The 12,799-nt window shown below is 45.2% G+C and overlaps 2 protein-coding genes across 2 annotated transcripts in view; one reads left to right on the top strand and one right to left on the bottom strand.

Annotated features, from left to right (window-relative positions):
• The window catches only part of Dock2 (dedicator of cytokinesis 2), a 400,319-nt gene that overhangs the window by 81,047 nt on the left and 306,473 nt on the right, over window positions 1-12,799 (bottom strand). The window contains exons 28-29 of the mRNA XM_075941339.1: window positions 9,458-9,556; window positions 7,592-7,686 (exon numbers count right to left, since the gene is read on the bottom strand). Of these exons, the coding sequence (XP_075797454.1) occupies window positions 7,592-7,686; window positions 9,458-9,556 (194 nt within the window). The remainder of the gene's footprint in view (window positions 1-7,591; window positions 7,687-9,457; window positions 9,557-12,799) is intronic.
• The window catches only part of Insyn2b (inhibitory synaptic factor family member 2B), a 103,891-nt gene continuing 102,678 nt past the window's right edge, over window positions 11,587-12,799 (top strand). Inside the window, exon 1 of the mRNA XM_075941340.1 lies at window positions 11,587-11,793. The gene's annotated coding sequence lies outside the window, so the exon portion shown is untranslated. The remainder of the gene's footprint in view (window positions 11,794-12,799) is intronic.

Here is a 12,799-nt window from a genome sequence, read left to right as displayed (position 1 = left end):
AGGAGACAAATAAATTGAGCTATTAATACCACTGCCACCACTCCTCAGTGGTGAGAAATTGTTCCTGGGTATCACTCATTCCAAGGTAACAGTATATTTACACACACACACACACACACACACCTCCTGCAGATGTACTGAGCACCCCAAAGCCAGAGAAATCCCAGAAAATAAAAGAGGAGGTTCTTGGGACATATGGGGGCTGCATATAAAAGTTGATGCTCTATTTTGGCTGGTTTGAACAAGATGAGTACTCCAGTATTTGCCTTGTGGAACCCGGCTTGTCTATTGGGCTGTGGCGGCTATTCATTAACTACTTGACATGTTGTTTGCTAGGGGAAACAAAGGTGTTGGGATCACAGAATTTGAAGCATGCACATACCTCTAAATGTGATTTCTGACTTCACCACTTTCCAGCTCTATGGATTTGGGTCATGCTACTATCCTTCTGAAGTCTCCGGTTCCTCCTTGCTACACAGGGAGGAGGGAACCATTCCTGGGAGTTGCTGCTGCAGGGAATAATGGGTAAGTGCCTGGTGAGTACCAGTCACAGTACCCAACCCAGAACCTGCAGCTGCACAATGGTGTGAGGGCTTTGAATCCTTCCGGTTGCCCAAATCTCCTTCTAAACCCAGACAGGAATAGTTGAAAAGACAAACAACAAACAAGGGATATCCAGCAACCAGGTTTGAGCCAGGTAGGACCACACAACAACAGAAATGGAAAAATCCCACAAAATCCACCACCCTGTCAGGCTGTCAAAGAGCAGGATTTCTCTGGTTTTGCTTTTTTTTTTTTTTTGCCGTTTGCTAAGATGCCTTTGAAACAACATCTATATTTTCTCCTTAAAGATTAGTTATCTGATTCTCTAGATGGAAGTGCATTGAGTGCCTGTCATGCTGTGTATAAACATCTCAGGAGCTGATATGTGATACCCAAATGAGGGCTTTATACATTCTCGCTAGCAACAAAACTATCGGCAACTCCAGAATAGACATTATTTAGGTTGTCAGTTTAAACCTGGGATGTCCAGAGGCTAGCAAACAGCCTGGTGCTGCTGGTGGCAAGAGTTATGTATCCCCTCCTCCTGCCTTCTCTGATAGCCACATGCTAAATGTAAAAATCCCACTTAACTCTTAGTTGTGTTTAAGATAGGAAGTATAAGGGTTTTTTCTTTTTTAAAAATTGTTCTCAAGTGGTTGTAAATAAAAAACACACTCAACTCTCTGTTGCTCTTAGCAATGAACATAAGTTGTTTAAAACAAAGTTCATTTGCAAATCTCAACCGAACACCTCTTATCCATGGTGTGTTAGCAGGCTCCATGGAATCCAGAGTGTCGGCTCTGTACCAGGTACAGTACATGGAGTTACTGCAAGGGCAATAGCAAGCTTTGCCTGGTCAACATCCCATCCTTCTGAGCTAGGACCTTGACCATCCCAGAATCTCACTGGCATCATCTCTGAGAGGAACCAAGTGTGAAGACCCAATAAGATGCAATGCAGGAGCTGGGAGTCCAGTTCCTCTGCACATGGAGGGCAAACATCAGTCATTGCTCTCCCGTGTCTAAGCTTGCCACCGCCACCTCTAGCAATGCCACCAGTCTAGAGGCTGGAAGTAGGCTGATGTGACAGCACAGCACCACCCCACGGTAACAAGTTGTATGACATGAATAGAAGCAGAAAAGAGTGGGGATCCTCTTCTGGAGAGTATCACCCAGGGAGCAGAGGACTTCTGTGAGCCCCATTCTCCTCTGCCCTGTGGTTCAGAGGGTGCAGTTGATTCTGTTGGTAAAGCTAAAGGCTGGGCGTAATAGATAAGCCTGGGATGGAGTTCTTATGCTTTCCTTGAGCCTAACATGCATTTTTTAAAAAGATTTATTAATTATGTATACAGTATTCTGTCTGCATGTCTGCTGTGGGCCAGAAGAGGGCATCAGATCTCATTACAGATGGTTGTGAGCCACCATGTGGTTACTGGGAATTGAACTCAGGACCTCTGGAAGAGCAGTCAGGGCTCTTAACCTCTGAATCATCTCTCCAGCCCCCCTGACATGCATTTTTCCAGAACCTTTAAGTTGCTCCTATCACAACACCTTAAGGGTCATGCACCAACAGGTTAAAGCAGCGGCTCTTAATCTCCCTAAAGCTGCTACCCTTTAACACACTTCCTCATGTTATAGTGACCCCCCACCATAAAATGACTTTCTTGCTACTTCATAACTGTAATTTTGCTACTGTTATGAATCGTGATGTAGATAGCTGATATGCAACTCCCAAAGGGGTTGTGACCCACAGGTTGAGAACCACTGGGTTAGAGAGAGAGGCAGCATGTCCCAGCTTGTCAGGGTACAGCTCACCTAAAGTGCCTCCAGCACTTCCCTAGAGATATAGCAGGCTCACCAAAATTGGAATCTTATAGCCAGTTGCACTTCAAGATTAGTTGTACTAGGTGAGGTAAAGAAACCATGAACCAGCAAGAAGGCTGAGCAGATAAAGGTGTTTGTCATTAAGCCTGCCAAATTGACTTTGGTTCTTAAAATCCATAGAGTAGAAGGAGAGAATTGATTTTTGCATATTGTGCTTTGCCCTCTGTCCTCCACACATGCACCATGGCCTATGTCCACTGGCACACATATGCATGCATGCACACACATGTACATACACACACACACACACACACATTAAAAGAAAACATGAACCAATCTTCCTCTGTCTTTCTCTCCCCTGTTTTTTCTGGTTGGGGTGTATCACAGGAGGTGGGGGCTCTAAAAAGGAATACTCACTATAGTCTTGGGTAGGCAGAAGGAGGGGGAATAAGTTCCAGCTATTTGCTGTCATGTCCACAAAGCCATGATGCGAATGTTAAGCAGGGCCTGCTCTACTTCCTAGAGCCACCTGTTCTGACCCAGCTTTGCGCCTTTCATGAGTTTGACACTGTATCTTGACATCAATCACTAGAAAAGATAGTCAAGGTCCAGCCTCTATTTGCCTCTTCTGCAGAGAATTCTAGATGAATCTGAACCACAGAAACGTAAAAATAAAAACAATTGCTATCAAGTTCTTGCTATGTTCTAACACTGACCTAGTAATTACTTTATAGTGGTTATTCTTTCATCTTAGCCACAGAAACCCCACAATCCTCTGTGACGGGGACTATTGCTAATCCCATTGTACAGCAAGGAAAACTGAGTACAGAACAACTAAGTTGCTTCCCCAAAGTCAATAGCTATCTGATGAACGGGACAGAATTTGAACCCAGAAAGGATTTGTAGGCCTCCGTGCGGCCTCTGGGCTCTGCTCTCATGAGGGTCAATGCAGGACACGTTTCTGTGGTCAAACTTATGACTTCCCTTTCCAGAAGGAAGCCTCAGGATTAGAGACTGAATGGATCTGTGTCCTCCCTAGAGCCCGAGACACTCAATAAACCTTGATTGACTGTTTTAAGAGAAGCCGTAGAAATGTGTTTAAATCCTCACCTCCTTGAAGTGCGATGATTCCAGATCGAGGCACAGATGCAAGAGGGAAAAGAGAGGTTTCCTAGCTTAATTGTGTTAATTTACAACATTATGAAGAACTTGATTATTTAAAATGTAACCATGTCATGTAAATCAGATCACGCTGAACGCTGCATCTTACCAAAAAGAAAAATGTTCTACCAGAAAGTGTTTCTTACAGTAGACACGTCACCACCTATGCATACACAAACAGCCTGCAGCCGGGGGAGACACTCAAGGCTGGAAACTCCCTCCCTCCACCAACAAGCAGATGCACAGGTAATAGACACATACAAGTGTAAATCAGAGGTAGGAGTAGATTGATTATAGTGACGTCGATAACAGAGGGAGAGAGATTGCAATGAAGTAAGGGGGAAGAGAGAGAGAAAGAGAGAGAGAGAGAGAGAGAGAGAGAGAGAGAGAGAGAGAGAGAGAGAGAGAAGAAGAAGAAGAAGAAGAAGAAGAAGAAGAAGAAGAAGAAGAAGAAGAAGAAGACGAAGGAGGAGGAGCAGAAGGAGGAGGAGGGAGGGAGGGAGGGAGGAAGGAAGGAAGGAAAGAAAGAAAGAAAGAAAGAAAGAAAGAAAGAAAGAAAGAAAGAAAGAATTAGAAGGAGGTAAATAAGGAAAGCAAGTTATTTCTTTAAAACGTCCAGGCTAACTTAAGGATACACTCATTATGTAAGTGGGTTGTTTCTTTCTGGGGAACAGAAAACAGTATTTTAGGTGAGTGCCCCACAGGCTCAATCATGGTGCAGGTTCTGTTTGTATATATTCTGCAAACTCTCTGCATGACCTTGGCAGGCTGTCTCCCCTTCAGGTCTGCTGTCCGATATCTGTTCAGAGCTCTTCAGATAAATGTCTCTGGTACACAGGAAGAAGAAGCCTGGGTCCAGAGCTTGGTTCAGGTCAAATGTCTTCTCTTTTCGTTACTGGCAACGCAGCAATGCATAAGTCAGCTTTGTCATTGATGAAATGCAGATGATTGTGGTCCTACCTCATAAGGCCATTGTGAGAAGCGAGGGAGCTAATGCTGGCAAAACATTTACAACAGTGGGCTGATCTAGGCGCGTAATGATATCAGCTACGAAATAGCACGCAACATGCAGATGTCATGAGCGACCCTTAAGAGCTCCATAACTGGAGACATCCTTGTAGCCAGAATATAAAAGAAATCGACACACTATGCTGTTTTAATGCAACAGACATTTAAAGAACAGCCACTGGCTGGGGGAGATGACATCAGTGGCCCAAGACTAAGTTGTTATCACTTAGTGATGCCAATGCCCTGCTTACCGAGGTCTGACTTGTTATCAGGTGTGCTGCTTTGGGATAGCTCCATCCTCCTCAAAAGAGAAATGGAAGACCCTGTTGTTGAGGTAGGATTGGCCACACTATTTCCAGCTCAGAAGGCAGATTGTAAGATCAAAGCCTGACTTAACAATGCCTTTCATTTCCCTGCCACACGTAACCCAAACCCGACTTTGAAGGTTAGCCTTGGGAATTACACTGAACTGACTGAAAAAGAAAAAGAAAAAAAAAGTTTCTTCTGGAAGATTTGTGGAGATGGCTCGGCACTTTGGAGCATTAGTTGCTCTTCCAGAGGATTCTGGTTTGGTTTTTAGCTCCCACACAGCAGCTCACAGCTGTCTAGAATTCTGGTTGTGGGGGGGATCTGATGCCCTCCTCTGACCCCCCACAGGCATCAGACACTCATTGGCTCACTGGCATATATGCAGGTAAAAGCATATGCACAATAAAAGGAAATTGATACATTTGCAACCAGTAGAGTCTGTTTTCACCCCTCTAAAGGGAGCGTCGGTTTGAGAGTGAAGCCGACAGAGACAAGATTGAGGGAGAAACGTTGGTTGGTTCTTCTATCATGGTCTGATACAGCCAAGCATGAAAACCAGATCCCCAAGATTCTCAAGTTATCTGAACCAACACATTTTCGACTTTCAAGAGTCCAGATTCCCTTAAGATCCCAGTCAGGAAGTTCCCTGTGGATACAAAGTGTCGTCATGCATGTTGGTGAATGTCGTGCCATGCTCTTGCACAGAGTCAAGATGCACATGGAGTTTGCTCTTGAAATGTTCACTGTGTAGAGACTGAACAGTCCCGTGACGAATCAGTCACAGGCAGTGAGGACAGCAGCTGACTGGGCATGCAGACAAATGCTGAAGGGTAAACAGGCTTTCCTGCCTGCTAGGGAGTCCCTGGGTTCAGAATTTTCACAGTGCTCCCTCCCATAGGGAGTCTAGTCTAGAGGGAGACAAGGTATCCAGGCAGAGCCAAAACTTAGAGAAAATGATACAAGTGTAGAGAAGTAGGCAATTGGAGAAGCTGGACATATCCAAAAAGCAAATGATCCCTGTCCTACCTCCTGGATGCATCGTATAATTTGACAGCCTTTCTGTTATCCTCTGGCACGCAGTGAGGGGCCATGTGGCGCGTAGCCGGCAGCCCCGACCTCAATCCAAGATGCCTCGCCATCGGGATATGAGCAGCTACACAACCCAGAGCAAGCACAAAACAAAAATGGGGGTCCTATTATCTAAAACTGTTATGAGTCAAGAGATGTTAGCTCATGTAGCTCATGAGCACTAAAGCAAGCATGGGACTCTCCGGGGATGAGGCTCTATGCATCTACACAGGTCTCATGCTCAGGAAGCTGGTAGGACACAAGGAGAAGTCTGCATCTGACTCACAATGTGCCTGTGAGAATCATCACTGCAGGGCCACCCTTTAGCCTGAAAGATGCAAACCAGGTGGGGTGAGCCCAGGCTAGGAATGCAATACTCCCTAGCACTGTGCTGCTGGGAGGCGCTCTACAATAAACAGAGACATACAGACAGATGTCTCCTTGTGTCGTGACAAATCTCTCCTCTGCTCCTGCAGTCCTGAAACCAGTCCAAGAGTTCTGTAGCCAGGTGTCTATCACACCGTAGGCACTTGGGCATCCCGGTAGCGGAAGAACAATTTCCCAGAGATAAGCAGGCATTGCGATCAGCTCTTGCAATCATGCAGGAGACAGATCTTCTCAGACTTTTTCCAGTGATGAAATCATTAATATGTAAATGTGTATAGTCTTTCCTCCAGTCCGTACACTACATAAAATTAGGCTTTTTCTTCTCTACCGCTCTCTGGGGACCTTTCTGTCTCTGTCAGCCAATACCTAGCCTGCATGATGGAGAACCGAGGCGGTAGGTAAAGGGAGATAAAACTAGAAACTCCTGGCAGAAGCATTTTCAATGGTTAAGAACCTGAAATAAATATATGTAGCCAAAGGAAAAGTGTAGAGAAAGAAAGGGAGGAGCGGGGAAGGTCTTGCTGAAGAGAGGACACAGGTAAGATTTGAGAATGTGGTTCCCAGACAGATCAGGGGAACCACAACATGCAAAGGACACGGTGGGGACAAGGGAGTTGAGGGAGGAGCTATTAGAATGGCTGAGTGCTAGGACTCGTATTCGCTTTGACCAGATGGTATTAGAAAAGACAGCAGTGAAGGTTGGAATCTTTTGTAATACCTTCTCCCAGGCTATGATTGCTCATGTGGGGGTCTGGACTATCCTTGGGTTACACGGATAGTCTATGAAATATGACCAGGTCTTACAGATACGAACACAAATGTATAAGCTATTCCCTACATTTCCCCAAAGGTGGATTCATCTATAAAACCTTCCCTCTTATTTGCTCATCGTTAAAAAAAAATCATATTAGCATATTAAAAGCACCTCCCCCAAGTCCTGCGATGTGGAAACCTGTTTAAAGTTGTTGGACGCTTATCTAATAGACGGCACGGAAAATACTTTATTAACTTAAGTGAACTTTAAAATAAGATAAATTTATAGCATTTCCCTAAAGCTCTCCTATTACAGACAGAGTATCTACTTTAACTGGTACACGAGCACCGCCAGAAGGCAGGGGCTACTTAGAGCAGCTTCGGGATTGGTGATCTCCTTCTTCCTTGTGTTTGAGCACAGAAAGGAAAGAGTCTGTTAACATTTTTATCCCTTCTCTCCCACCTGTGGCTGCTGGTGCTCTTTACCATGGATGGCAAGCGCACAGGTGCCACCCCAGAAGCACAGTGGCTCTGCTTACCTGTTCTGAACCATGCTCATGGCCATCCAGTCGCCAGGGTACACGTTCTTCCCGATGAGGTCCTTGAACATGATGAACGTCTCCATCAAGAAGTCCTGCAAAAGTGCCGAGCACACCCGTCACCTCACATCACAGGGACGGACTGTACCTGTCTCCATCCCGCGGCTGTTTAAATGCCTTTTTATTGTCCTTTAGAGGATCAGATTGGGGAGGGGTCAGGTTTGGACTAAGGGATTCGAAGGCATCACAAGAGGTTGCAAATGGAAGTTTGTAAGTCAGCTACCAAGATTCTGCCTCACCAGATATAAAAGTGCAATATGAATAATAACTAAAAATGGACTCTCCAAATAAAGCACTATTGGTTCTGTCTTAAAGAATAAAGAAGTAAATGTGTTTGCTGATGATTTTGTAATCATCTTTCCAAATATGTATTCAAGAGGTAAATAACCCACACTGTATAGCATTGTCTCAGGTCATCGAGCAAACACACTATTATTTAAATGAACATCTAATTAGCAAGGCAGAGGCACAGCTAATCCAAATGTCACACATGCATATGAGCTTGTAAAAAAGGGAGTTGGCAAAGGCCTTCCTCTCTTTTAAAGAGGTTCAGAGTGGATTTAAACATTCTCCAGCAGACTTTGCAGCAAGCTAACCTTCATCTTTATCTTTAGAGAAAATAAATTCAGCACAAATCCAGACAGCAAAGTCGAGAACCACCGGTACCAAGAGTGTCTTGAGCTGCAGGTAATGAAGCCGGATCCCACAGGTGATTTAGGTAAAGCTTCGCACCCAGAGTGAACCGGCACAGCTGCAGTTCTTTCCTTAAGCAGTGCTTGTCATGTCCACTGCAACCTCTACTCAAAGAAAATCTCACCTAAAACCCAATATATAAAATAGGTAAAGGTAGATCAGTTCTGCTTGGTGTGTGTGTGTGTGTGTGTGTGTGTGTGTGTGTGTGTGTGTGTGTGTGTGTGTCTTTATGGTAGGGTAGTAAGGAGGTTATATAGCATATCATTTCAGAAACACTGCTTTCGGCTAAATTCTGAAATCCTGAAAATGGCATTGGTTTATTTTCCAGCAAATTTTGTTTCTAGAAAAAAGTCACCTCCGTGGAATAAGGTCACAGCTTCTCCATCATCAGAATGGGGTGATGTCTACCCCACAAGGTTACCAAGGTTACCATGAGGCCCAAACATATACTAGATACTGGATGCTTGGCAGAGAGCCACACTGGTGACTGCCGGCTAAAGGCCTGGTGGTGGCGGTGGGTGTTGCGGATGAGTGCTGAGAGGTAGGCTGGGCTCAGGAACCAACTTCCTCTGTACTTGTGTCATGTACAGTGACAGCTGTCTTTTGCTGAGTGCTCCCTGCTACTCCTATGATCCCCTCAACGCCTTGCGGTACAGATGCTCCCGTCCCCCGTGCAGAGATGAAAACACAAAACAAAAATAAAAACAAACAAACAAACAAACAAAAAAAAAAAACAACTGAAGCTAAGAGAAGTTAGCTTGCCTGAGGTTGTAGTGGCTAATCCAAGGTTCCAACCCAAAATTTTAGGGCTCCAACACGCATGTTCTTAAGCCCCAATGCGTTCATGATACATCAACAAATGTTTGCTAATGGAATCTAGATGTGGGAGTCACGGCACTCAACGCTAATGAACTGAAGGTACATTCTAGAAATGAGCCATGCAAGAAAAGGAATCGCACATGTATGCCATAGTCTTCAACACACATGCTTGAGATCTGTAGGGGAACCTTGTTGCCCCAGACTCACGGAAACAAGAGTATGGGATGTCATGCCCCTCTTCTCTATGCCTTGCCTGACACCCCATGCCCACCCTGCCATGTTCTGCAGACTTACCACAAGGTCTGAGCTGGTCTGGAAGGTCTCAATATAGAAGGAATAGTGTTGATCGCCCATCTGGTCTAAGATTGCTGTCATACACGCCACAAAGTGACTCTACAAAACAGAAGGAAAAAAAAAATATAATGACCATGAAATTTGTCCTTTCCGTCTCCCGGACTTCAAACTTGAAAACATATAGTTCTCCCAGATACCGAAGAAGGGCTACCTACCAGTGAAGAGTCTCCTCTTACTGGCATGTAGAACTCCCTGAGAGGAAATGTCCTCACTGACAACTCATGAAAAAAGCATTCATTAGATCTATTATGTGCACGGAGCTGTGCTCAGAGCTCCAGATACAAAGCTAAGAAGAGATCTCCACTGTTTCGTCTCTGTCTGTTTGCACACTGGGAACTGTTTCTGTGTGGATGCTAGGAGACTCAGCCCAAGTCAATCAAGATCCTTGGGGGCAGTCAGCTTCATTTTCCGGTAAATAATTTTGTCTGTGTAAATCCCCATTGTCTCGTCTGTGCCCATATCTACTCCCAGAGGAATTCTTGGAAAGATCAGCGGCTCCAAGAGCAGCATTAAGTGCATTGCAAGTCTCTGTGGAGAGATCAGCTACTGGATCGCCATGAATCAATCAATCAGCCGTGAGAGCCATGAACGCACCTAGTGCCTTTCCAGGGTTGGCACTTGTGGGGGCTAAGGAAGATAAAGGAGATGTGAAGAGACAGCCTTTGCCCTTTATGAGATTATTATTTAGTCGGGAAAGTGTGATTCATGTCCATGAGGAAGGGATTCAGACAAGAGGGAAATCGAGGCTGAGACCTGAGAAGAAGGTAGAGCTTGAAGGAACCCTGGGAATGGAGGAGCCCGACTTACACTCAGGCCTGCCCCAGAAGGCACCAGTTCAGCCTCTTCTGCATCCTCCCTGCCTGAGTAGTGAGAGTCTATGCTGGGGCCTGCTCGCATCTATAAGCAGAACGTGAGGAGATACATTCTGGGAGCTGGTAAAGAAAGCACTGGCCACTGATCAAGGAGGGTGGAAATGGCATTCTCAACTGTTTCTAGTAGGAACCCACAGGATACCATCTTGGCCAGAGGAGGTCTCGCTGTGGCCTAGCCCAGGACAAAAAAGGTGGGCTGAATGATGGGGTACAGGGGATGTCTAGGGGTTCTCACTGCTTAGAAGTTTCACGTTTGGAAGAAGTAAAGGTGTGTGTGTGTGTGTGTGTGTGTGTGTGTGTGTGTGTGTGTGTGTGTGTGACAGACTATGGCCTTTGTTTTAAATGTTCTCACGTTGTTTAAAATATATGTAAGCATGCATGCATGTGTATCTGTATACCAGCCCACCTGTAGGCATGTTCTAGTCCTGGAAGTGTGCTGCTAATGGCCCCAGGAAGCCTCCTCTGCATTCCTTGGAAGGTCTCTTAGGTTGACTAAATGGTTTACATGTTCTCAGTTGCCAAACTAGCAAACTAGGTAAAGGTTCTCATTTGCTTCCTGGTTCTTTTCAATTATGAGGTTAGAGCTAGCAAGCTTTCCCATTCACAGGGCCAGCTATGCAACCGCACAAGGTGAAAATGTAGGGCCCTCGCTTAAAAACATTGGTAATTTTGGAACAGCAGAGTGGCCTTTTATAAGAAGGAACCCTGTGATAAAGCCGGTCAGCTGCGCCGGAGCTGATGGCCACTATACTCACACTAAGTTTAGGAAGCTTGGGCATCTGCCTGAAAGCGACTCTCAGGGTCTTTAGTCACTTTGTACATAGGAACCTGCAGCCTTGGGGGGGGGGGGGGGGGTGCCACCTGCCTGTTATTTCATCCTCACGCCTCCAGGGGGTGGTAGTGAGTTTGTGAAATTGTTCACTGCTTTCGATTCAGGCTGAAAACAGCCACATTCTGGCTAACTTAACCAGATCCCACTGAAACCAAGAAATTAATTTCATAGCTCTGCCCAGGGTGAATGTAAGAAAGGAAAATTGTAGAGTTTGAAGAGACAGGTGTGCGAGTGTGCGTGTGTGCATGTGTGTGTGTGTGTGTGTGTGTGTGTGTGTGTGTACATATGCTTCATCTACTCCCTCTCTCTCTTCTCTCCCTTCCTTAAATAATTCAGCCTGTGACCACTAGAGGGCTTTCCTTTTCACATGGTAGCTGCCGAGCAGTTTGTTCGGCTTTTTATTTATTCCTACGTGAGCAGACCCACTACACTTCTTGCATATAAACAGTGAAAATTACAACATAAAGGGCTTCTTTTTCCTCCGTTTGGAGTTATCTTGCCGCTGGTCAAAGGCTGCCTTGTTGTACCAGGAAGGGGGCAACATCCTCTGCAGGTAATTCCACTGCTTGGAGGTAAGAGATGTGGAAAGGTTTGATATTTTTGTCTTTTCTTCATTTTCTTTTATTTTACTAAGTGGTGATCTTGTGGGAGAAAATGCGGTCGTCTCTTGGACAGCAGTTTACTTTAAATCTTGGGCTAATTGAGTGCTGAGCCTGTGAGCTTGTGTGGGTGTGTGTGTGTGTGTGTGTGGTGAAAATCCACCATTGTCGGAACTGCAGGCTGCCCCAAATGCCTAGATCCGGAAGGCTTGTTATTCCCGATGGCTTGATTTGAATTGGAAGAGGAGAAAATGCAAGGAGCAAACCTCGGAGGAGCTCAAGTTGCTTGGGATTACCTCGAACAGGCTGCGTTCTCCGAGGATTTGCTTAAGGAAACTTCTATGTGGTTTTCGTTTTTTTCTTTTTATTAATGAAATTTTTAATAATGAGAGGGAGGTTTTCCTTTCTCCGCTAGAGAGTTTGACCATTTTATGAAATAAAGCACCGTTGTTTTATTAGGGGTCAGCCAGTGGGTCAGAGTTCCCAGATCCATCAAAATCACTTTTACCAGCTTGTTAATTTCTTTGTCCTGATCAGCACACAGGAAAGCCCAGTTGGGTGCCTTTCCCTAGGATTGGCAGTGCCCTGTGAGGGAAGTTTAAGGCAAGGCACTCGCGTTTGCCTGTTAATCAAAACACGACTCTGTTTTATTATGAACTGGAAGCATCCTGTTTTTCTATTACAAAACGGAGCTAGCTCACTCACATTCTTATCGGTCCTTGGGTGATCACACAGATGGGGCTAACAGATAATTGACATGGAGTGAGTCAGAGGCAGTAGGTTCATTAAAGGGTCTTTTTGAATTGAATGGTCATCCACGCTGTGTCATGTATATGAATATGAATGAAAGAATAATGGGATCCTGCTGTACTTCTATAACGGGTTTCCCTGCCCCTTTACAAGATTGTCTTCAAGATGGCAATTGCGTCTTGGCCCGCTCCTGTTTTCACAAGTTTGAGACCATACTTTCGTACCTGCC

This window comes from Microtus pennsylvanicus, chromosome 11, assembly GCF_037038515.1.
Source record: "Microtus pennsylvanicus isolate mMicPen1 chromosome 11, mMicPen1.hap1, whole genome shotgun sequence".
NCBI classification, from domain to species: Eukaryota; Metazoa; Chordata; class Mammalia; order Rodentia; family Cricetidae; genus Microtus; species Microtus pennsylvanicus.
Note: the sequence above shows the minus strand (reverse complement) of the source record. Positions and strands in the feature narration are given on the sequence as shown.